Source organism: Apaloderma vittatum, unplaced genomic scaffold (assembly GCF_000703405.1).
Source record: "Apaloderma vittatum isolate BGI_N311 unplaced genomic scaffold, ASM70340v1 scaffold3385, whole genome shotgun sequence".
NCBI lineage: Eukaryota > Metazoa > Chordata > Aves > Trogoniformes > Trogonidae > Apaloderma > Apaloderma vittatum.
This window is the reverse complement of record NW_009718599.1, coordinates 7,326-34,135: the sequence shown is the minus strand read 5'-3', so window position 1 is coordinate 34,135 and position 26,810 is coordinate 7,326. Positions and strand designations below refer to the sequence as shown.

The 26,810-nt window shown below is 37.3% G+C and overlaps 1 protein-coding gene across 1 annotated transcript in view; it reads right to left on the bottom strand.

Annotated features, from left to right (window-relative positions):
- LOC104274612 (diacylglycerol kinase beta-like) overlaps positions 1–24,786 on the bottom strand; it is a gene marked incomplete at its 5' end in the record, with an annotated part of 51,117 nt that extends 26,331 nt beyond the window's left edge. Inside the window, 9 exons of the mRNA XM_009870299.1 lie at positions 629–745; positions 826–914; positions 3,879–3,996; positions 14,414–14,533; positions 15,077–15,151; positions 16,429–16,478; positions 20,097–20,237; positions 21,734–21,769; positions 24,633–24,786. Of these exons, the coding sequence (XP_009868601.1) occupies positions 629–745; positions 826–914; positions 3,879–3,996; positions 14,414–14,533; positions 15,077–15,151; positions 16,429–16,478; positions 20,097–20,237; positions 21,734–21,769; positions 24,633–24,786 (900 nt within the window). The remainder of the gene's footprint in view (positions 1–628; positions 746–825; positions 915–3,878; positions 3,997–14,413; positions 14,534–15,076; positions 15,152–16,428; positions 16,479–20,096; positions 20,238–21,733; positions 21,770–24,632) is intronic.
- Between the last annotated feature and the right edge of the window lie 2,024 nt (positions 24,787–26,810).

Sequence of the window (26,810 nt, the reverse complement as noted above, 5' to 3'; positions counted from 1 at the left end):
CCCCAAAATAGAAAAAGGCTGAACCTCTCCCCATTTAGATTTAAATCCTGCCCTGGCTAGGAAGAGAAATAATGGCATTGTTCCTTCTAGCATGAAGATCTCACTTATAAGGGCAGTGTTCCTTGAATGTCATTAGTTCCAGTTACTGGTTCCTGCTGAATAAGGAGCCCGCAGAAGTTGTGTGTAGCAGACTTGGTGCAGAGATTAGTACAGATGTCTCTGCTGTAAGTCCCAGACCCTCGAAATCGTTGTATGCTATTGTAGGTCCTCAATTTCTTTTGTCACAAATTAGGATTTTGCCGTAGCATCACCATGACCCTTGACTTTCCCCACAACTGAAAATTCTTTTATAATCTTTCTATAACGTAGACTAGGAACTCTGCTCTTTAGAGTGACATCTGTTATTTCCATTTGTATATTTTCCTGAAGCAGAGTACACCTTTAAGCATATTTGCTTGCAACATTAAGGACTCCTAGGAATAGTCCGTACATACTGTTTCTAAAACCCACAGTATCCTTCCTCGTGACAAAACTGAACACGACCTTGTGTATTACAAGGCTATAAAAAAAGATAAGCAGATTTTTAGATCTCTAACCTGTGCTAAAGGTTTTACTACAGTATACTCACTGTGATCTGACACCAAACACAGTGAAGTCCAGTCAAGCCTTGGTAACACTTTATAGTTTTGTGACACTTGTCACATTTTGTTGGACAATTTCCTTCTACCCAGAAATGGTGCATTACCTGCAAAACAGAAGTGTCGTTATGCACAGAGTTACTAAATTGACAGGCACATGGCAAACTTACTGCTACCCCGGACTTACATCAGTATTCTTTTTGGACTTGACATATGTTTTGATGCAAGATGCTGGAGCTCTCGAGACACAGCGTTCGTGGACTGTATACTTGCAAACTGGAAAGAGAAACATATTAATAGAAGTTGAGGCAATGGTGTTTCTGACTACATTTTTATGAAACAAATAATGTTACCAGCATGCCATCTCTAGTTAATCAATCCAATCAGTCAATGAAAACTCAAACTAGACTGTTTTTTCCATGGAATACAAAAGGCCAATTAGAACAGGAAATATTATGCAAGTGAGAAATCCAAGAATGCACTGTCATTGCATAACAGGAAATGCTTAATTAAATCAGAGCTCACTACATTTTTTCACAATAATTCCCAAATGACAAAAATATTAAAGACAAATTGATGACTGCCAAATGGTTCGGTATCATTTGCTAGCAGAAAGAAATCTGTATTTTACAAACTATAGGCATAAGAGCAGCTGGCAAGCACAAAAATAAAAGGCAATGAATTTATGTTGTTCCTTCTATTGATTTATAAATCTTAAATGGCTGATTAGTCCATTTTCAGATAGCAATTGTTTTCAAGCATTCCAGGTTATCACCCCAAGTTTAACTCTTACTTTCCCAAATGTCAATTCCTGAGAAGTTTTTTTTTTCCCCCAACCTCTGCACACCAGTTCTAGGTATCTCCTGTCGCTGACCAGGTCTACAAAGACCACACTAGCTGCATGTGGAAAACATACAGATGTTACAGTACAAGCTCTCCTGACTTCAACTATTCAACTGTGCCCAGATGAGGAAATAATGCTACAGCTTATACCTGCACTCACTAGAGTCAACTATTAAAAACTGAGAATTAATTTCTCCCTGCATGCTATATGTCTCACGCTTTTGACCTCGAGAGCAATTAAGCACAAAGTACTTCTAAACACCTTGCTTGCACCTATTACACAAACCCAGTGGGAGGCGCAGCCATTAATCAGACAAACTGCAGGGAGTAACATTGTTGATTGGACCATGGAGGGATGGGGAGGCCCCCCTGCAGTTCCCCCACCTCCCCTTTTTTTTTTTTTCCTCCCACACAATCTAAAATGCAAATAATGAAATCTATAGCAATGCTTTGGAAATATACTTAGAGAAGAAGGCTCAGCGAGATAAGAAAACAGTGTAACAGTTTTGTAAGTAGACTCACATCCCTTGCTGCATCAAGTAACTGAAAGGAGCATGTGGATGTTCTTGACATACTCTGGGATCATTGTTCTCACCAAATAAATATCGGAATCAGAGAATGTTAAAGGTTGGAAGGGACCTCGGAAGATCATCTAGTCCAACCCCCCTGACAGAGCACAATAACAAAAAAAATTTGATGAGGTATATTGCAGCAGAGGAAATTAGAGGTCTTGTAAGGCTGGTCTTTTTGGGCCAGTTTCTGTAGCTTATCTAACACATTTCTGATAACTACAGAAGAAGATGATCTATTTTATTTGCTCAGCAGAATTTTCTCTGTCAAATATATATGGGTCTTATATTTCCTCACATGGATTAAGTGTACATCAGTCTGACACAAAAGAATAGTAAAGTATTGTCCCTGCCCATGGCAGGGGAGTTGGGACTAGGTGATCTTTAAGGCCCCTTTCAACAATTCTATGATTTCGAGATCAAATAGTCAAGTCAATTCAGCATTTCATATATATATATTTATATACACACACATATACATATTCCAATTACCTACATCAGCATTTATTAATTTGAAGTTATGCAATTTCTATCTGTTCTAATTTTAGTAAATATCTTTCTCTCATTCCATAGTATTGTGAATGAAATTATACAACGTGAAAACACATACATGTAGGATTTACATCTGAATTAAGTTATAAAGAGATCCATGGCCCATATAAGAGAGAGAAAAGGTCGATTCCAAATCCCTCATTCATTCAGACTTATCTCAAATTAATAGAAATTATCTCAAATCAATACAACAGTACAGGTAGAAAGGTCCTGATCAGCTGTGACGGGCTGTATCTTTCATATAAAAAAAAGTAAAGAAAGTATGTTACACTATGAAACTGGTTAAACTATGGAAAAAAAGCAATGAAAGGCGACTTGATACCATCATGAGAAGAATGCAGTGGGTACCTAAGATCTCATTAATCTACTGGAGCAGGGCATAACACAAACCAGCCATTGGAACCATCTACCAGCCATATTCAAATCAGAAAACTGATCTTAAAAAAGACGATAAATCATTGGAACACATCACAAAAGAACGATATGGATCCATTCATCTCTTGAAACATTCCAACAAAGACGAGGCATCCTTCAGCAAGATTTAGTTTCTCAAAATACATTTTATGAGTTAGTCAAACACAGATTATTAGGAGATGCACAGATATACCTCAAGGAATTGAACTGTAATACCTGCATCTAATAGTCTAATGAAGGTCAAATTAGATGCGTTATTTTTTTTCTGTGTTCCTTTATCTTCAATCCTATCATTAGTTAACATGTGAAAGGATAGCAAGACTGAGATTAATGATTACTGATTACAAACCAAGTAAACACACAAAACTCGAAAAGTGTTACAGATGCTTGATTTCTGGCAAACTGGAATTTTGACCTTCACAATCAACAAAACAAGGAATCTGTGCAAAATTTCAATTAAAAAATATGGAACTTAGATCCTATTCAAGTGGATAGCCATTAAAGAATATGAATAATTATTAATAAATAGTAAAGAGGAATAACAAAAATACAAGGTTGAAACTTAAGCATGATATTTGGTAAGATAAAATAATAAAAAAAAAGAGTAGACTCCAAAGAGAACTAACAGTGAGAGCCATTATAATATAGAAAATTCCTTCTAACAACAGCTTTCAAAGGCCAATATTCCTGAAAAATTAAAACCAGAACCTTAGGCGTTCAAGTAGAGAAGACAAAGGGGGAGACTCTGCTTTGCTGGCAATGGTTTTGTACTGGGAAGCTACCAGTTCTTTGTTATGCAGCAAGTGCAACATTTTTAGGAACAGACATGTATGCAAATGGACACTGAAATGCTTATACTCACAAGAACAGCAGAGACCTTGCTTGCCTACTCCGATTAGCATGTTCAAACAAAGATTACAGTAGGCAGGCTTGTTAAAATGTTTCAGTCTCCACACATGCTGCCCATCATCTTTCACATTCTGCATAGGACATAAAAGAAACAGATTTCATTTAATAAAATAAGCAATGAAATATATAAGTGCCAATAAAAATTGGAGATTGACTCACAAACGTAAAAGACAAGCTGTTACTTCGCTTAATACTCTGTACCATATCTCAGTATAATCATTCTAAATACACAGGCAATGATATAATAAAAAATTCCTCAGAAGCTCAGGGACATCCATGTGTTTCAAAAACGACTCAGAAAAAACACCAGGCTGCTGTCACCATTTCAGCACAATGCTAGCAATAAATCTAGGCTGATATTAAATTACAACTAGTACTAAAACTAAAATTCGTTCTAGGTGAATTCTAAAACTAAAAGTGCCACAGGTTAGAAGGCAAAACTCCCCAAAACAAACGGTAGAAAGGATTTTTTGAAACTACAGAGATATTCTTTCTTAGCAACCCTTAGAATTAGGGACATGTATCAACACAAGCAAAGTGAGAAATCTAACTACACCACAGTAATACCTATTGCCAGCTTTAATTTATGTGAAGCTACTGCTCGCAGTCTAAAAAAAAAAGCACGTATTTAAGAGTGAGACTTATATCCTCAACCTCTATTCCAAAAATTAAATTCCTTACATCCAAGCCCATGTTTTTCAGTTAGCTGTAGCACTATAAGCAAATCTTGCACGAACAGATAGATCAACTGATCAGCACTTATAACCCAACCCACTAAAACTTATACGTACAATTAAGATATTAACAAATCATTTACATTTATGAAACTAAGCTTTCGGTTGCACGATTCTCTTCTTCCTTTTTAATGGAATCATTCTGAGACCTGACTGTTATTAGAAGGTTTTCAAAATTATGTACACTTGATAAAGATATTAAATTAATTCTCTAAATTCTAGGTTTCTCAGCAAGCATTACCATCAGATTTTTACCTTTTTCTAATCATTAGAGATTTTGATAAAAAAAAATTTTAAAAAAATTCTTTATTTTTTACCAAATGGAACATCCAATGGAACAAAGGCAGTTAACGTCTATCAGCTGGAAATGGGCTGCAGTAGGTTTATTCTTCATTGTGTACTATTAAAACACAGTGGTCTTGTTCACTTCGTTACCAAAAAGCTCAAGGAAGCCATATCAATCTCTGGTTCTCAGAAGCAATACCAACATTAGGTCCTCATCCAGTTTCTGACTTCTCATATCAAACCACTACTAACTGTAATCACGTATATACAATATTCCTGACCGGATCTTCAATAACATGATGGCTTTCACAGGTAAGAACATTCAATGTAAGTCAGTGGACACAAATTTTAATAAAAATTCCATTTTGTCCTATATTAGCGTATACTGCATGAGTTACGTGCTTGAAAAGTAGCATTACTCTAAGAGTCAGCTGTTAAGGACAAGTCAAAGAAGACTTCATATTTGTGGAAGAAAAAGAATTCTGAAGGAAAATCAGCATTCCTAGAAATTAAAAATGTTTGTTTCAAAGCCAGGACCTAGCCAGAACACAACTCTTAATAATTCCTCCAAATTACCTAGCAACAAAAGGAACTGAAGTCAGCTGGAATATTTTTTTCCTCTATTGGAGTATCAGGCTCAGAGCCTACATGGAGTTCCCCCGATATTACCAGCAGGAGGTCAAACATCAACTCTGACAGCTGGGCAATGTCAGGGTCTCCTTTCTGCAGAAAGAGCAGAGCAGATGCCTAACGTGGGATTCTTGGGCTGGCAAAGAGTGTGGAAGTTTTCCAATTTCCCCTGAAGAAGCAGAAATAGATTCTGCAGCTGTGGAGCACTAGAAGCCTGTCAAGCTCCTTCAGGACTGGGAGCTGAAGAGGATGTATTTCATTAAACAGAGCTCTGGAACTTCTATTTTTCTTTGCATATTACTGCCACGTTCCACACATTTTTAAACTGTTGTTAAAACTATGATATAGTACGTGAGTGTCAAGCTTTCTGAAAGAGGACAGTTATTCACTAGACAATAAAAACTATGTAAATCCTTCTGAAAAAAGGAAACAATGTACACGTTCATTTCAACATTACTCAGGTCATCAACAGATACAGGCATAAACTGCAAGGGCTTAAAAAGCAAGCTGATCAGCTTCCTTTAGAAAAATATTTGCTATTTCTGAAAATTAACAAAAATCCATAATTATGCATAAACTTGCCCCTCTTCCACATTAGTTTTATGTTAGTTTTTTCATTTTAATTTTATTTTTAAAGAATGGCCATTACATGTGAATATGTCGCTTCTTATTTGAACAGAACATATGGACTAACTTAGCTGGCATTTTCCTTATCAGAAAAACAAACAAGTCTTGATGTGGGTGTTCTGCCAATTAAAACACTTAACTGTGTTACAGACTGCAACTGATGCAAATCCATTACATAAACACAATGCACTTTTGGAAAATAGCAAATTAAATTTTTGCTCTTGTGCACTGCCAAAAATAAGCAATAAAGCGCTGCATATGATTATGCACGCACATAACTTTTTAAAACACTGCCAAGAAAAAAAAAAGAAGACATAATGTGAAACAAAGCCTTCTCAATGCAAGTCTTTAAGTATGAATAAAATCCACAATTCTGACACATCAGTGCATTTACTGACATTCACTCATATTGCTTCCATATCCTGAGAATGAATTTAAAAACAAATAGTCATTAAGATCTCAAAGCAGGGCAGGTACAGTAAAAATCTCTTCCTTACTTCATTACACATCGCTGAAAATGAAGCTTCCAGATGCCACATTCAGACTTTAGTATATAATAACAATAGTAACTTTTATTTTGTTAACAATGGTTCTCTTAACTTGTGGTCCTGCCCCACCATGGATTTGATTACCAGAACGACTTGACCTTAAAAAGTGAGTCAACCATGAAAGAGCCAGCCTTAGAATTAGTGGGAAGTTTTATGCAGTCATAGACTTTAGCTACACACCTCCAATCTGGTTTAACATTAACTCACATCAGCTTTTTAAATATTTGTAAAAAAAGGTAGACAAAGGCCTTGTGAGACTTAAAAAAGGCAACAAAATCAATGATAAATTTTCATCGGAGCAAATACCCTCTCACGACAGTTACAGAGTCTGAAATGCCAGCACGCTCAGACTTTGCTGTGAGAAGAGTCAGTAAAAAGGAACCAAGAGAGAAGGATCTCGGTGAGTCTGTTGAGTTGTTCTTTCACTGCCTACTGTTACTTCATTTATCTCAAAAATATTTACGTGACTTGAAGACATTTTTAGGACTGATCTTTGGGTATTTTTCAGTCAGTGGGAAGGCGAATGAAGCATCCATTAAACCACCTCTTTCTAACAGAAACGCAGTTAAGTTCTACGTTCCTTTGGTGGCTCCCAGCAAAGAATTCATGTCAGATTTTCATTTATTCAATTTGGTTTGGGGAGAGGGGGTTCTTGATTCTGTTTAGGCACAGCTAGAGAGAGAGTAATCTCATTTAAAAGGGTATTTGGGAGGGCTCCTCACTTCTAACTTCCAAGATATTTTGTGTGTGTCTATGTGTACATGCTGGAGAAAGGAACAAATAAATAAATAACATTTCCCCAGCCTTCATCCATGTACTCACCAGTGTACTATTCTGATCATTAAGAAATGCTTAACCATTAATATGCATAAGAAAATGACAGCATAGAAAAGGGAGCACAGGAGGGGAAATTAATTTGTTTAAACTGCCTTCATAACTAGCCACACTACAAAGTTTCCCTGTCCCTAAACTGGTAGTCCAGCTGAAATGCTGTAGAAATTACATTTTAAATAATGAGTATATTGTACAGCTGAATGAAATACCATTTATTTTCAACCTTACACACAGAACAGGTGAGAGTTACTCCGGACTTCTCCTGAGCTTTTACCACCCTACAGGCAAAAGGAAAAGCAGGACTATGGTAAGGAAAGGCGTTTGCAAACTTCCTGCAAAGAAGAGGGAGCTAACACCTCATGAAAGTAGACAGCTCTGCCAAGAAGAGAGAGGTGCACTCTTTTTAGCGGCTCCTGCTATGAAGTCTCACAAAGCATCACAATTCCCCCCTCTGCTGGCAATGTAGAGAAATGATACAGGCAAATTAGCTCCTTTTACCTCTCAAGGTGAATGAATCTGCTTCCCAGCTGGCAGTGAGTTGGCACAAACAGGGTAAAAGTCCCAGCTTCTTCTAGCAGGGGCTTGGGTTTGCCCTCTGTACACACAGAAATTGCATATGGCTCATCGGCACATCGGTCTGTTCGAAAACTCACCTGGCCAGACTTCAGACAGGGCTTATACAAATATCACTGGGGATATAATATCACTGAATGAAGGAAATGCAATTCTACAAAACTGCTTGGGTATGAAACAGTCATTTCAGACTTCAGCCTGAGAGGAACCCCTCACGGTGCAGCATATCCTGCGCCAGACTTGCAAATGTTTGCAAGTCCCCAGTTTGGTTCCACTTTCCTGTATTCAGAGCTCAAAAAGTAACACAATAATAATGCAACATCCAACGTAAGAAGCAGTATTTCCAAAGTGTGGATTCACACTCTAGTATTCCATCCCATATTTAATAGAAAAGTTTAAAAAGAGCTACCTTTAAAATACTTTGAGTGTAATACCGTACTTGTTGCATGAGGACCCAAAACAAAATTGTAAGAGTACCCCTTCTGAATTAATTGAAGCATAGGTACACTTCAATACAAATATGTTTGCCCCAGTGAGATTTACCTTGATTTAAATGGTGAAATGCACTGAAAATCTCAATTGGTGACTTAAAAGAAAGGCATGGTGGCCTGGTTTCAGACTACTGATAACTTTACAAAGCATTTATTTACTCTTGTTTAATTTCTCTCTCAGCCAAGTAAAGTTTTTCAGCACCTGTACAGTACCAGATACAGAGCAACCGTGACATCTAGTGGCCAGTGGGGAGAGAATAAAATATTTCCCACTCCTAAATCATAGTTTTACTTTTTTTTTGAACACTAGCACTTTTGAACGTGCAGCTTATACCTACAGTTTGTGCAATCACTGACAGAGGTGGTAGCAAAGATCCATTACAAGAGAAGTGAGAACAAAATATCTGGCATGGAATTACTTTAGAAGAGAAATCCAAGTGCTTTCATCAGAAGAGGGTGGAATAAATGATATTGCACAAGCGAAGACCTCCTAGCAAAAACAGAGTGCTCTGTTCATGCCTGACAAAAAGTGGCCTTTTGTGTCCAGATTACAAAAGGTATTTTAAGCAGTGTTGAAAAAGTCAATGGGGTAGCTCGCAAACTTCACTGACAATGTTGACCTACTTAAATTAACACAGAATTAAACAAAAAGGTCAGAAACGTTGAAGGTTTCTACTGCGGAGGAGCAGAATAAATAGCCTAGTGGTTCACTATTATGCAATAGGCCACTTTCCAAAAGTCGAATTATCAGCCAGAAGGAGTAATGCAGGGACATCTCTGCCCAGCCTCTGTTTGGATGAGAGGCAAACAACTATTTGCCTTAAGAGGCAAAAACAAATTTAGAAGTTGATGGGGATGGTGAAAACTGCAGATTGACACGTGATGTTGCAAAAAAGTGCACCTGATGTATTTATTGTTAGAAATCACACCAAAATAATAATTATGTCCTCCATGGTTACCTTATTTTTTTTTAATGAAATTCTCAATTTTCATGAGAGCAGTTCTTTGAGAAACTTCCAAGAAACTGGCAAAATGAAACCTTCAGAGTAAGGACAAGGATTTTGGTAGGTACAGTACAGGACACACTCAGTCACTAAATTTGTGTAGTCATCCAAGTACAAATGCATGACACACAGGCACAATTTGAAGGTCTTTTCTTGCAACGTGAATTTCCAAAGAGTACATCTATCACAGCACCCCTATAAAATAAGAACCAATTAAGTTAGTATTTAAACTACTTACGCTGTACCGAAATTGTCTCCACTAAAGCATCTAATACAGTATGTACCAAAACTGACTGAAAGGCTTTACATGTAATATAAATCTTTTACATAATGTCTGGCCTTTCTACATAGGTCTTAAAGGAAGCTAAAGATTATGGACAATCAATATGGCTGAATTCTAAAGGTACTACAACAAATCTTAAGTTGAAATAAATTATCATAGCTTCACTGATATTAGCGTAACAAACTTTTAACAGCTCAGAATCTTGGACTGTTTGCCCAAGTTTTACAGAATAATTAAGTACATTACAGTAAGTTAATGGACCTCAATCCAAAGCAAATTAAAGACCATCGGTGTCATATTTTTTTTTTTTTAAAAATAAACTACTGTGACAATTCTTTGTCACTATCATACTGGACAAGCTCTGAAATTGATCTCCTGAACTTAAAACTGAGTTCAGCACAGAGCCACAGTGTAGCTGGCTGAAGTTAAAAGAGTGAGACAGAATGGTTTGGTTGTTTTGGGGGATTTTTTTACTTATTTTCTACATGTGAGGACTGCCTGGACATGACTAACTAACATAAGCCAGTAGGTTATGCCCTATATTTTCACATACTAATCAGCCTGTGGTAAACTTCAAGGTATCAGTACTTTATTATTTGATTACTGAGTCCAAAGGGCTCTTATTTTACTTTTCATTATCATAACTAAAAGGGGAGAGAAAGACAGCCAAAGCAGAGTCCTGGGAAGCTGGGTTTGCAAAATCTAACAGCAGCATGTAAAAAGAAGGAATAGCATTCCACTAATAGGAATGATGCACTGGAATGAAGAGCATGAGTAAAACGTTACATGTCGTAAAACCATCAAAATCATGCTATCAGTTCACACAAAATAATGACAGACAGGCATTAAGAGTTTTAACTTTCTTAACTTTTCAGTGTCCTAAAATACACTTTGATTTGATCATTTAAAACTGTGTAGAAACAGAAGCAGTAACTTTTTTGCTAGTTTGATGGAAAATTCTAAAATTTCTCTTTTCTTTACATATTATGTGAATGGTTTAAGAAATCAAGAGCACTTTTAACCATGAAAAGAAAAATGAGAGCCCTTTTAGAGAGGATAGCATCATTTCCTAGTAAATCATTAGCAAATGACTAGCAATTCAGCTTAAACAGTTCTGTAGGTAATGGACTACATGCACAGTAAAGTAAAATATTAAAAATGCATTAAAAGCTACCCCATCCATTTTACTCCAGCTTTCAACTAATAAAGTTATGCTTATTAACCAAAGAGATATTTTGCATACCATCAGAATATTTTTTCACAACTCTTGTATCGGGGTTTGCCTGGCCAGATTTTTGGTAGCAGGTGGGTTGTAGGGGCAGCTTCTGGAAGAAACTGCTAGAAGCTTTCCCGAAGTCTGATAGAGCCAATGCCAGCTGGCTCCAAAGACAGACCTGCCACTGGCCGAAGTAGAGCCTGTCAGTGATGACGGGATAGGAACGCCTCTGTAAAAACGTACCTAAGAAGGGGGGAAAGAAGAACTGTGCCACACAACAACTGGTAGAGAGACAGAGGAGTGAAAATACACAAAGACACCAAGGTCAGTGAAGAAGTGGAAGGAAGGATGAGCTCCTGGCACCAGAGCAGAGATTCTCCCAGATCATGGTGAAGACCAGGGTGAAGCAAGGCTCTCCCCCTGCAGCCCATGGAAGTGACAGGGACATAGATGTCCACTTGTCGCCCATGGAGGATCCTATGCCAGAGCAGGTGGATGCCTGAAGGAGGCTGCAACCTTGTGGCAAGGCCACGCTGGAGCAGGTTCCTGCCAGGACCTGTGGATGCGTGCAGAGAGAAGCCCAGCAGGTTGGCTGGCGCGACTGGTGACCCCACGTGGGACTCGTGCTGGAGCAGGTTCCCCCTGAAGGACTGCACCACACAGAGAGACTCATGTTGGGGCAGTTTGTCAAGAATTGTCTCTCATGAGAGGACTCATGTTGGAGAAAGTGTGTGAAGAAGTTTCCTGTGAGAGGGACCCCACAATGGCCCAGGGGAAGAGTGAGGAGTCCTCCCCCAGAGGAAGAAGCAGTGGTGGAGACAACATCGGATGGACTGACCACAACCCCCATTCCCTGTGCCCCTGCACTGCTTGGGGGAGGAGGTGGATAAATTGGGATTGAGGTTAAGCCCAGGAAGAAGGGAGGGATGTGGGGAAGGTGTTATGTCTCATTACTATTTTACGATTGGATTGTTAATAAATTTAATTGATTTTCCCAAAATTGAGCCTGTTTTGCCCAGGAAAGTAACTGCTAGTGATCTCTCTGTCCTTATCTCAAATCATGGGTCCCTTTTTTAATATTTTCTCCCCTGTCTGGCTGAGAAGGGGGAGTGATAGAACAGCTGTGGTGGGTACCTGGCTGCCAGCCAGGGTCAAACCACTACAGTCTTTTTGGTGCCAAAACCCAGGAAAGGGAGGAATTTGAGATAAGGATAGTAATTGGGAGAGATACCAGGCAAAACAAGGACTGAATAATGCTAAAGAGCGGAATGATTTGGGGGAATTTATGTTCTTATAATTGTGGTGAAGTGATGAGGGATGGATTGTGTGTATCAATTGTCTAGTCCTGTTTGGTGTTACGATGATATTCTTTTGATTTTGATGTTGGGAAAGCTTTTTTTTTGTGTGATGTGAGTGAAGTTTGTGAATACTCTGTGACAAATGTAGGTTTTCATGATAATTCTTAATTGTGTGATTCACAGAAGCGAGGGGTGGAATGTATTGGGTTTGCCTGACCAGATTTCGGTAGCGCATGTCTTCAACACATAAAGTACTGGGAATACTCTTGCTGACAGAAGCACTGATTCCGGATGATAGCAAGCTATAGAATGCTGATCACTGTTTAAATATTTTTATTATTTCCATAGTAAAGCTATGCACAGCAAGAGAAGTTATCTAATATCCAGGAAAAATAAAGGATAAAATATCTGACAACATACACTTACACAGCTTTTTTCTAATAGCTCTTGCTTTCACATGAAGATAACCCTCTACAGAAGGATCTACATTAATTTATCATGGAATTTAAGGTGTTTTAAATTTAGAAAGAATGAAGTGTAGACACTGAAAAATACTCCCAGAACATTTACAATACCTGTCACAAAAGAAAAACCTGTACTGAAATGACTACCAGTTATCTGCTACACTGATTGCTTGAGAACATTTGTTGCCCTTTCTGCAGAGTAATTCTGTGGAAATAATGGAATTCAGCCTGACGAAGACCTGTTGTTTGATGACAGGGAAGTAATTTAGCATTTTCTTACTCAGTCACACATGCAGAACTAGGGAATTTGCACTCAAGAGTGATCCAAATGTACTGAAAGCTCTCCCTGAGTCAGATATTTAGCTAGCAATTTGATTAATAAGATTTTCCAACAGCTGGAGATCTTCTGCTAAACACACTATTTTGTTGCATATTTCCCTGTGGAAGGTCTCAGTCTTTGTGCAAATAAACCACCACAGAGAAACTACAGCAGTCTACGTTTAGTTCAGGCTGTAGCAGTACATGGGGAAAGTAAATATTATTTATTATTTCACCTCAATATCAGATAAATTCAGGAAAAAATGTTTTCTTTCACATAGCATATGTTTCAGATGCTTTTCTGTTAAGATACATGTGCTCAATATTAACTCAAATACGGGCCAGCAGGTGGCACTGGCAACATGCCAGTATTAAAACAGTTGTGCTCAACTGGCATAAAATTGATCACATTACATCTGTCTTATCTTTAATGCTGTTGTAAATGTATAGAACATAAGCTCTTTTTTCATAACACTATCTTTTGGTGCAAGTGTTCTCTTTGATACTGCTACTTAGTAGAGTTTAATAAGGTAGTTACAGAGATGGAAGAACTATCTTCACAGCGAGGTACCATGACGGGACATGAGCCAACAGGCAATAATTGCGCAAAGAAATTCCATCTGCACTTAAGAAAAAATATCTTTCCCTTGACAATAGTCATCACTGGGAGAGGTTTCCCATGGAACTGGAGGAATCCACCTCACCGGAATTACTCAGGACTGGGGTTGAGAGGACTCTAGATAACTCAGTCTGTGGCCCTTCCTTTCCTAAAGGGCTAGACTAGATGATCTCCAGCAGTTTCTTCCAGTTTAGGTTGTTCTGTAAGTCATATGGTTGGGCCATACAACATGGCATCATGCTGAGAACCCCAGACACTGCTCCAAGGCAGCTGTGACATACACAAGGGTGGTAAAACATGCCCAGCAGATATCACTCCAGCTAGGAATTAACAATATGCTTTTAACAGGATAAATTAATCAGCTTTTAACAGCTTCCAGCTTCAGAGCTGGCTCATTTGTGTTGCTTCAAACATGCTAATGTACTTCTGACTTGGAAGACACACTTCATTCAGCCATAATAAGGCAACAAAGAAAAGCCAGGATTTATACAGGCCACAGAGAAATTAACTTGAGGCCCACAGCTGACCTTAAAGCAGACACTTGACACTTATGTTAATACTTACATTCTCTAACCCAAGTAGGACCAAGAGAGGGATAGTTGTCATTCCTCCTTGGATCCACTCTTCTAGAGAAACAGTGCCATCATGATCATAGTCTATTTCTTCCATCATTTCATGAAGGATCTACATGGTTTAACGCAAAATCTCATGAATTTATATTCTAATATAGCAACTTCTTGTTAGAACACATGCAGATCTCCAATTCCCTCACCCACACACAGAAGTAAAGAAAATATTATTTCTATGGCACCTGTAGTAAAATGAATACTGACAGTTCAGAAAATGAAGTGTTAATATCCATATTTACATTTTATCATCACCTAAAGTTCCCAAAATAAGTTGTGCCCCTTGCGTACTTGCCATGTACAACACAAAAAAAGAGGCAGTCACTTAAAAGAAATTTCAAAGACAAACCAGTTGTGTTATAAATGTTAATTACTACATGCACTGACAAAACTTCTGAAATTGCAGAAGTTTCACATATCAGATTCAATCAGAAAAAGAACTGCTGAAAGTGCTCATTGGAAGTGTCATATAGGAGCACAGACCATTATTATTATTTCTATTTTACTAATATATAAAATCACATGTTGACATAAGGTATCATAAAATGATTAAACTCCACCTCTAGCAGCCTTAAAAATCTGTGAAAAAATGAATACTTACTGGACTCAGTTCAGTAACATCCCATTCAAGGTATTCTGCAACATGCATCATTTGAGCAATGATATTTTCCAACTCCTGGAATGACAATATTTAATTCAATATTATATATTCTACAGCAAGGAACTAACTGAAACTTATTTCATTCAGTGACAGTATAATCAATGCTCCTAATGAAATATCCTTTACACTAGAAGCTGTCTACTCTGAGGTGAATCTGCTTCATGTGCAAAACATTAGGAATGGACCACAAAGCCTACAGTGAACCAAAATGCACCCCTACAACCAAGAGGCAGCTCCTGGGTTGAACACAGTAATACATTCTTCCTTCCTAGTCGATCATTTGATCTTAAGGCAACCCTGTGATGTAATGATGTAAAAAGCCCTTTAAATTCCAGCACTCTAACAAACTATTTTTTGGCAGCAATTGTATAATTCAAAACTTTGTAATGGAAACCGAGCATCAGGTGGACAATAGAAACTAATACAAAGGTATTTTCTTACCATTACAGTGTTGTAATTTCCCTTGATCTCGTACCGCTAGTGCTTCTTCCATATCCACATACACAATTTGGTTTGTAAACATGCTCAAATGCTTACCTAGAACCATTCTGAATTCTCATATGCAGGCATTATGCACAAGTTAACTAATTCAGATTTTGCATTGCCTAAAAATACGATACAGTATTTACTTCATACCTCTATGTATCTCGGCTTCCCTATTCCCCTACCACTTATGGCAGTCACCTCCTTTTTACCAACCCACTCTATGCTGTCTTACTTTAGGGAGATACAAAAGAGGATGGGTAAGAAAAAAAAAGAAAGCTGACAATAAAATACTTCTTTCTGTTGGCTAACAGGAAAAAAAAGTTACGGTTTTAAATGCTTGTTTTTATCCCAATCTTCCCGCAAACATTTGGTGGAGTACTCCTCAAAACTTTAATATTTTTTCTCCATTCTTTAGAACAACATGGAAGTTCTGACATCACATAGATCCACTGTGTGACTCTTACAGTCTCCCCTTTTAATGAAATCTTGACTCTCATACACATTTCCTAGAGCATATTAGGATTTCAGGAATCATATTAATGTGTCCCCTACAGTAATATGATTAAAAATCAAAAGGCTATAGAACAGAACCCCATGCCAGCAGTGCCAGCATTTGAAAATTTATACAGTTGTAAAAGCAGCAGCTCAATGGAAAAGAAAACTCAAAAGTTTCTTTTAAAATGAGTGACTGTTTATCACTAGAATTTATACTGCTTCTATTAACTCAGGATAAATATAAATTTGGTTTGGAACATGCTATTATGACGTACTCCTCAAAATGCATTAAAATGGATAAATGTCATTACCGAACTATCCAGGTAGCCATTCCCATCTGTATCGTACAAGCGAAACATAACTAAAAAGGAAACAAAAAATGAAAACTGTTAGAACACAGAGCAACTACATTATTTTACGCAAAAAAAAAACACAAAACCCAAACCAAAGCACAAAACAACAGAATCTGAGTTTCAAAAGACAAACATGAATATTTTCCTTTAATGGTCACACTAACTGTAGTTAAAAAATTTGTATGATGCGAGAGGTTGACTCCGAGACTACCATGCCCCAGCACCTCCAGTGAGACACAGTCAATTGCACCTTTTCCACATAATTACTCCAACAGCTCATTTGGTCTGTAAACTTAATTTTGGTTCCTCCTAGAGACGATCTGTATTCATGATGAGTACTACCAAAAGGTCCTTCTCCGTTTCCTCACCCAACACAGGATAACACACAATTGGTGACAAGTCTGCCAAAGTTACAACACTTTCAGAGCCCCTTAGTCGCTGCTCTCACTATTCAGCAGTGATACTGCTTTAGAAATGCTTTCTGACCAATGAAATAAAACAGAGGATTACTATTTGAAGTATTTAGTCAGTCAAATGAACAATGAACATTCCTCACTGACTGCCAGTATGAATCTTCCTAGGACCAGACTCGCTTCATCAATTGGAAAATGTGTCCCCCACATTTTGGGGAGCTACTCAAGACAAGAATAGCTGCATTTTTGACAGTATCCTGAAAGAAGATAAACTTCCAAGTTTCTGTCATTACTTGATTCCAGCCACAAGAGCAGGTATGTCCACACATACCAAGATCCTTCAAAGCAGCTTACTCAGACGATCATATACTGCATCAAATTGCAGAGCAGAAAGCAACCTGAAGCTTTGGTAGGAATACCGTTAAAAGACTAAAGACAAAAAATCAAAAGGGACTTTTTGTCTCTTCTTTCTAGGGCAGTTAGTCAGAGTGCTGAAATCGAAACACCATCCCTTTCACAAGTGCTCATTTTTTCCCTCTAGATCTATTTACTAAGAAGAAGAGAGCCCATGTAAAGGTGATTCTAGGATGCTTTAATGCCTTGACTGATGGCAAAACCCAAGCAATCTGATAAAACAGTTTGTAAGCAGATGTCTTCGGAAACGTACCATACGACCTACTCAACAGCAAACAATCCTGCCACATTAGGTCCACAGCAAAATAATAATAACAGTCCAATAAATTCTGCAAGCAAAACTTACCACAGCTGTCAAGAAACAATATAATGAGAAGTGAGAGGAAATTCTCAGCAATTAAATTCAGGAAGAATTTGATTATTTTCTGACTTCCAGCAAAACCTGTTTTACTGCTACATGAACTGGTTTGCTTCCCTTTACATCCCCCACCTTATTCCCAAGTTGTTCATCTAACTGTGGGGGGAAAAAAGGCAATTACTGTACCTCTCTACCACTCCAGCAATTTTTGCCACTACGTCACACTGCTCTTAAAAGCTGTAATGTATGACTGAAGGTCATATATTCAAGCTACAAAGGTCCATCATTCATTACTTAGGGACTAAGAAAACCTCTAAAAATATCTTTGACTGTGAATTCGATAGCAGAGAAGCCACCAGAGACTGGTACTGTCCCTGTCAGTACGCCTTCTACCAAAGCTGCTCAGAGCATGACAGCTAATATTATCTGGCAAAGGTACCATTAAGCATCCACAGTTTCCATAGGGATGAATCACTGAGTCACTCAGTGATAAGGTTCAAATTATTTGATTCTCCTTCCTCCTCTGCGCTTGTTAATGCACTGGTTGAAAAAATGTTCTACACTTACCAAGAAAGGAACTTTCAGCATCTCACTGATCTTTACCCACTCCAGAGAAGTAATGCTTAGAAATTTTTTCCCCTTTAATATGATACAGTATTTCTAACGAGTCATTTAAAAACAGACATTAGTGTAATTGTAACTGTTTCACCTTTGCAGCAAACAAAGTCTCCTCGATTACATATGTATTGGGTAGTGAAAAGGCTCAATCTGTGCTCTTGGCTAGACTGAAAAACTATGCTACTGGTGCAGCACGCAATCTCTTCTCCTATTCATATCCTGCTAAATATTTATGTTCTTGCTGATTTATGCACTCTAGGAGAAAAAAACAGCACCAACAAAAGGATTAAAAAAATGAACAGAAGCTCTGATGCACACTACAGAACCGGAGTCAATCTATATTTATTTTTCCATTCCCTTACATGATAGCACTGCTATACTTTCACCTGCAAACTCTGAACTTCTCTTCCTGAATACGACAAAAGGCAGCATCCCAGAAATTCCAAAAGTTCAGAGTTCAGTTCTTTTGAGATTAAACTGAGGAATTAATTTGTTAAAACACACGCACAAAAAAAAGTGCTGAATGCACTTTCCTATTTTCACCAGCACAGGTACTTTGAAAACTATAAGGCTTGTCACTCTCCATAGAAGCCTGAAACAGATGCCTCAAACAGCCTTGGCCCGAATATGCATGAGATCAGGAGTTTTGCAAAGGCAGGATGGCCTTTGTCTCACAGCATATCTCCCCAGGAGACGGGCAATTGCTACACTAATGAAGCTTATTAAAAGCAGTTAAGGACCTTGCTCCTCCACCTGACATACTGCAATTCTGCACGCAGAAAAGTTTGTATAAATTGAGGTGGGAAAAGCAAAAAGCGAGACAGAGAAGAAGCACGACATAGAAGCATGTAGACAGAGATGAAGATAACAAGAAGTAGTGCAGGAGGAGAAGAAATACAGATGACAGCATCCTTGAACCCTCATCAGTGGGACCAACGCAGGAACCCAGACAGTGATCTGTCTCTCTCCTCCTCTCTCTTTCTTTCCCTTTCCACTTTCTTACTAAGTAACACAAGGCCTATTGTGCTGCTTGCTTAGTTTATACTTAGTTTCTTTTTTGTATTTGTTAAGTATAATACTTCCTGTTATAAGTTGTTATATGCCCTTTTTCCTTGTTATCATTGAGTTGCTGGTGTGTGATATCTAGTCTTTTCCTGATTATCATTAAGTGATACTATATTGCCTGCCCTAAGGTGTCTGGTAACTAAAACCAGTAACATGAGTCCGATCTATACGTTGGGAGAAATTAATAAATGTTTGTGTATGGGCTTTGAGATTTGTCTCACCGCCTCCCTCTTCTGGGTGGGATGTGACAAGGCTCTTAATTAAAAAAACAGTAAGTAATTTCTAGTCTCCAGTGTCAAACGCTCACCCCTAACAACAGTGCAGACTTGAAATATTCTTGCCTTTTCTGTATTCACTAGTAATATAGAGTCCACAACCTATATTAACAACTATACTTTGAATTAGCTTGTTTTGTACAGATTATTCACCACTTCGATAGATCTCTAAACATCCTCAGTATATTTCATTTGTTTGTCTCAGAAATGATACTAACAAAAAGATCCCAGTATAAAAAGGATGTTTACTGCACAATGTACGATCCTTACTCCCCATCGTATCATATGCTAGATATTTAGTTATAATCTCACCAAATTAACAATATTAGCTAGAATAAAGGATCATTTCTGCAATAATGGTCACGTAGACCTGCATTTTTATGAGGCAGCTATTCAAACCTGAGTCTTAACATCAGAAAACTTAGAATTTTTGACAACTTATTAAAATACGTATCTAAAATTAACTTAAAATAATAAACATACATTCCAGCTTGTCTTCAGGTCTTCCTCTTTCTAGCAGTGACAAATAGCAAACAATATCTTTCAGCTGGATCATGTCTGGTAGATGTAAGTTGGCAGGAGTAGGAGGTCGGGATGTAGAGGTACCTTTGTTAAGTCTCAGACCTGGAAATAACATACAGCCCTTGTTACTCTTAACATATGACATAAGTAGAAAAAGAAAACACAACTCTTATATACATGCATCTTCATTTTATGTGAATCCCAGATGACCTTTTCATTTAAATATAAAAGTGAAGTTTTAAACAACTGATGTTCGTAGTTTATCCAGCAAAGGCAGAATTAAAATGATCGCGAGGTTTTAAAACATCATACGGATAAAACAAACTATCGGGAAAAATCATCAATCAATTACAGGAAAAGCATAACTGCTTGTTAAATTTGTGTTGATCTGATGTAATTCGACTACAAGAAAAAAAATGGTGAACATTTTTTTTCACTACATTACATGTTAATTAAAGTATTAAAACAATCTCTGCCCAATGCTCCATTTCATTGTGCTTATAGAATATTCTTCTCATTTAGAACTTAACACTAGCTACACTATTTGGAAATGCTTTAGTGTCAAAGAAAACTCAAATAATACCCAGGTGTGTAGTCTTCCCAAAACCACAGCCAGATGTACGTCAGATCAACACATATTTAAAACATGGGAACCTCAGCTACAGAACACTATGAAAATAAATATAGAATTTAAGTAATAGCTGTAATGATCACTCAAGCCTTGTGATCAAGAACAGTTCCAGTGTACCACTTGGAACAGAAGTTTCAACATCGCCAAACTTTTTGTTTCAAGAGAACATTAACATGGCTGGTCCTGATGACATTACTGAAATCTGCAGGACCAATAAATAAAGGGAAAAAAAATAAAAAGGGGAAAGATAGGAAAACACAGAGAAAGAAGTAACAAAACTTTCTTTACAAGTTTGATACATTTCTCACTGACTTTAGTGATGTTAAAGACGAAACTTTATGAAATGATTTACTGTTCTCAAATATTTTCTATAAGTAACTCAGAGCAGATTTGTCATTGCACATACAACCAGCAAACATCTTTTTCACAAGTAAACTACTGTAGCAAATAGAAATAGAATTCTCGTGGCAGTTTTTTCCCCTCATTTCTATCTTGAAAAACATCATTACAATCTCAGGACATATGCAAAGGTCTAAGGTCTAAAGGTCTAAATAACAGCCAACTGGCATGCAGAAAATATATCTCTGAATCAAAATCATGTTCGTGGTTCCAAGTAGAAAATAAAAACTGAAAAAAAAAAAATTAATAAAAAGATTTAATAGGATGATGTTCTATTAAATGAGCTTGCTTTAAGTGCCCTTAAAGTTAAGACATTAAAAAATGTTAATCAATTAAGAAGTTAGTTTTAATCACACAATATAGTCTTATGTGAATTTTATGCATAAGAAAAAAAAGTAAATATAAAACTTGTACCGACTCATCTCATAAATGTGTACAAAAGGCACACAAATGTTAAGGTATCATCAGCTCTGAGGTACAGGTTAGAGTATTGCTTCTCAGTCAGAGGTGGCAGAGGGGTGGCTGCAACATGCTGGGCTTTCAGATGACTTCCAGTGGGACTGCTTACCTGGCATCTGTTTCCATCTCTCTTCAGATACCTTAACTGAAAATACAATTAACAGACATGAGTGGATCAACAGATACTAAGTAAAAACTGGACACATACCAGAAAGATTCATGTGTCCTGCTACTTTCCTTGTGATCTTCTCTAGTTCCCATGTACCTTTCAATTTTCCATAGAATGTCAGATGTTTCTGACAAATTTATTCTCCAGTATGGGCAGGTTTTTTCACTATCGGTAACATTTAAAACTGCTTGATATCCTAAACCAAAGGTTTCTGTAATTTTCATTTGCACATCAAAGCTACCAACACACACTTTTTCCCCTTTAAATGCTACATATCATAAAGATATAATATCTGGTTTAAATCTCATGAGATTGAATTATAATATGAATTTTCAAGCACAAACAACCCTTGCACACAGTGAACTGAACTGTTTCTCTGAAGATGGTTTGGCTGTAAAATTTATCAAACTGTTCTTCCGGTATTACACAAAAAATACTTAAGCTACTAATCTGGTCTCACGTTACATTATTTTTGAAGTCCTTACTAACAGAAATAGGTGAAAAGTAACGACAAACTAGGAAAAGTGGAGAAAAATTTTAGGAGGTAGCGTTGCAGCAAGAAACTCAGCATACAGTTTAAGCAACAGCAATAGTAGAAATAACCACCAAAATAACGACTGATACTATTACTACTGTTTATTTATTTAACACACATAAGAATAAAATCTATCAGCAAGAATTACAGTGAAAGTGAAGAAAGTCAAGTACAGCGAATAGTGGGCACAACTAAATTTTAAATCTGACTGTGACCTAAGAGCAGTTGTTTTCACTGCCACATATTAAGTGTCCAAAACATAGAAATACAATATCAGAATGATATTTGTTTTTTTTTGAAATAACAGTAGTCAGACAACATATCACAGAATCACAGAATATTCGGGGTTGGAAGGGACCTCTAAAGATCATCTAGTCCAATCCCCCTACCAGAGTAGTATCACCAGTTCACTGGTTAACCATAAGGTAAAATATATGGAAAAGTACAGTATAATAAATAAACCCACCACTAAAGGGCAGCTGCCATTGAAGTTATCAGGCAAAAGTCATAAAATATTACAAACTTTGGTGGCTAGAAAAGTGCATTTTTGTTGCTGATGCTACTCATTGATGAAAAAACATTATGAATGCTTCAATGAAAAATTAAAAGTAATAAAAGTGGAAATGAAATTGTGCTGCTCAGACTTCACAGGCAACAGAATCTGTACTGATAGTTGACAAAAAAACAATGCTGAAAATTCATGGCATGCAAAATGCACTCAACAGTATGCAATAAAGAATATATTTAGACATGTCCTTAGAGATGCTGTTGCAAAACATCTTGAAGGGCAAGGGACTGAATCACTGGTCTAAATTACTTGCCCAAACCTATAAGCAATTATCAGAGCTGTAATTAGCAACAGAAGATTTAGAATATTCCATACAACCGATTACACTATATTCTACTAAATCTACTGCTCTGCAGAGGAAACCAGTCTTAAATAACTATCTACAGAAGCCCAAAAAGCTGGAAATGTACTTGCAACAAAGCGGGTATTTGTGGAAGGAGATGTGTCTGTGGCAGTTCTGATTGAAAAGGATGAAACAAAGATAACCAAAGAATTCAACTCAAATGAAAATTATTTTTTTCTTATGAAGAATCTTACTTTCAATGTGAAAAGGAAGCTTTGCTATCATAAAAGCTTTTTCGATAAGTGTAATTAGAGCTAATAACTGTTATATATATTATAAGATAATAGAAGACAATAATGTAATAAGGGGTGTTTTTTTGTTTGGTTGGAGTTTTTTTGCCAGGAAATATAAAGTGAAGAAGTGGAAATAACAAGTACCATAAACCTAAGTAAAGAAAAAGAACTGAAACCCATCTATTTAAAATATTTGAGAACAGCATGCACTGAAAACCAGGTCAGATTCAATGGGTGATATCCGAAAGCCTATAAATTAGTATTGGAAATGTAGTGCTTGGCACCTGCAAGAAAAGCTACCGTTTCAGCTAGTGGTGCTTGTACAAATTCACAACTTCTGTAGGAGTCGCAATTTGAAGACATGTAATGTTCATATAAAGAAATCGAGTGGATTAAGTACCCATCAAACCCTCTGGTAACTTACTCAAAGCACTTGACTATCCTGGCTGTTCAAAATGTGTGATTTATTTCATTAGCCTAGCTTCTGCTTTTAGCTACTGGATTTTGATAGAATTGCCAATCTGCTAAAGTGCTAAATCAAGCCAGGAAGATAACCTCCTGCAAATTGTCTTTAGAAGTTTGGTAAAATTTCGTAAGTTGACACTTTTACGCACTATTTTACATGTAAATGTTTCAACAGGTTGTGTCCTATGAACTCAATGTCACTTTTATTAAAAGTGTTCACTTTAGCAAGAAAACTGCATTGAAGAAGATCCTTACATTTGGAAAAGAAATACTGCTAACGCTTACAGGATATTAAAGTATCAGTAGCCGATAAGTATGTAAGATTAATATTAGCAATACTACATCTAGAGAACTAAGAGAAGTAGCAGTAACTGGGCACAGAAAGTGAAGAGCATGAGCAGGAGCCTCCTGCATGAAGCTCTGAAGGTTTCTAAGTCTTTATACTGTAGAGTAGGCAGCAAGATTGGGTAACCATAGCAATCTGATTAGCATTAACGTGGCACAGACTGTCCACTTGGTGTCTCAGCTGCATCACTACTGTGAATTAAAAAGACGAAACCACTTAATTTCTTTTCACAATATTTCTTGTTTGTGATTGAGATAGTTTCTCCAGCTTCACAAATACCAGAAGAGAAAAAAGAAACACATATTGCTTAGAATTCCATATATTTTTTGCTATTAGAAGTAAAACTTACCTCCTGAAAGGTGCTGGGGTTTGTTTTTTATTAACGGACTGCAGTGAGAGATTTTGTTGCTAAATGATGTGAAAAGATGCTCAATGAAATCATCTGGTAACTCTGCCTCCAGAAAAGTCTTCATGAACAGCTTGAACCCCTCTAAATCAATTGTCTAGAGTGAAAAGAAAAAAAATATGTTTTGAATTATTCATTTTGCAAAAGCATTTATACTAAGCCATCTAATAATATTCTGTTACCAAAAACTTTAGATTGTCTTTGAAAATACTGATTTCTGAAGAGATAGCCTGACATACCTGCTCAGACAGATTACTGAATTAAGTATTACTTCAAAAACTCACGGTATAGCTACAGCAGCCCAAAATATGGCTTAACAGCACATATAAAACTGCAGTCGTAGGCACCTACTAAGCTAACAGGGACATACCTAGCAAGTCTTAGCTTCTCCCATAATGAGGCAGGTAACAAGCAGGGGATTTTTGAATTTGTAATTCAGAGAATTAAAGGCCTCCTGTCTTTTCTTAGGTGGCAACATGTTTTGCTGGTACTTGTCAAAGAGAAACTAATCACTCTCTTAAATTGGTTCTAACAGTCAAATGTGAGCGCTGAGACATGCAACATTACTTACAGCAAAAAAAGAAGTTACTGATTTGAAACATTTGCCATTTAGATTAATTTGGTTTTGCTTTTGCCAGCAAGGTAAGAGGCGATTCATGAAACTTTATTGATAATTTCTCCTGGTAAAATAGCACAGTCTCTTTTAAGTAATACAATGAATCACAGAGTATCTCCAGTTGAAGGAAATCAGGATCGTGAAGTCCAACTCCCTGCTCCTCACAGGACTCCCTAAAACCAAATCATATCACTAAGAGCATCGTCCAGATGCTCCTTCAACTGTGACAAGCTTGGTATCACGGCCACTTCCTCGAAGAGCCTCTTACAGGGACCAACAACCCCCTCAGTGAAGAACCTTCTCCTAAAGTCCAATGTGAACTTCCGCTGATGCAGCTTCACTGTATTTTCTCATGTCCTGTCACTGGTCACCAGAGATCAGCGCCTATCCCTCCGCCCCTTAAAGAGGATGTAGAAGGGGATGAGGTCACAGCACCGTAAAGCTCTATGATCTCATGTTAACCTGCTAAGGCAGAACCACTAAAGATAAAGGTGTCCTGAAACAGACTGAGAGAGCTTAAGACAACTTCAGTTTTATCTCAGAAACGGCTGCGCCACAACTACAGACATCTCAGTGATGCTACTCAGGTACACGTGTGATGTGAAAACAGCTTATCAATCATTAGTCTGTAAAATACAGTGTTGCAGTCTTTGTTTCTAGATCAAACAGGACAGAAACTTTTCACCATTAAATAATTAAGGGATAAAGCCATATTATAACACAAAGTTTAACTTGGAGAAATTTCCCCTTTTCTCCATAGAAAACTCTAGTGCAACTCCTTTAGTTCATCACAGTGAATGTAGCATTAGAAGGGAAAAGACTAGCAAGAAATCAACTGGAATGCATGCCAGAAAAAAAAGAAAATTGAAACTAAATTTTCAAAGTGCTTCAGTAATTTTGGAATCTGGGTCACAGTATAAATAATTTTTACAATGACTGTACTATCATTTCAACACTTCGCGGCAGGGAATTCTCTCTCTTTGCCGTTTTTGTTTGTTTAAGAAATGTAGAAATTTTATGCCCATATGAAATAAAGCATTTCCCATTAAGACCAAGACCTAACTGCCCCAGGGTAATGTTTTAAATGTGTATCATGGTCTTTATGGGGGACCAACAACAGAGATTGCAAAATTTGACTGGTCTTGTGCAAGTCATTATTATTAGGAATGCAAACTTGGCCAAGGGGTATCTGTGCTGAGCTTCTAATATAGAACACTTCATTTGAGAAAGAAACTTGGTGAAGCCGATAAAACTCTTACCTATTGAGGAGAAAAACAGCAGAGACTGAAAAAAAGAAATTGCCTCCACAAGTCTGAAGTTGGGCATAACATGGAATTAATCGACTTGGACACAAACTCACTACTTTCATCTCAACACAGAGCTTCAGCCACTCTCTTTACTTGAGCAAATCATGCTCTGTTTCATCCATGCTACAAACTTTATGTTTTTCCTCAATGAAGTCACTGACATCTAATTCACTCTTTATAAACTGCAAAACCACAATG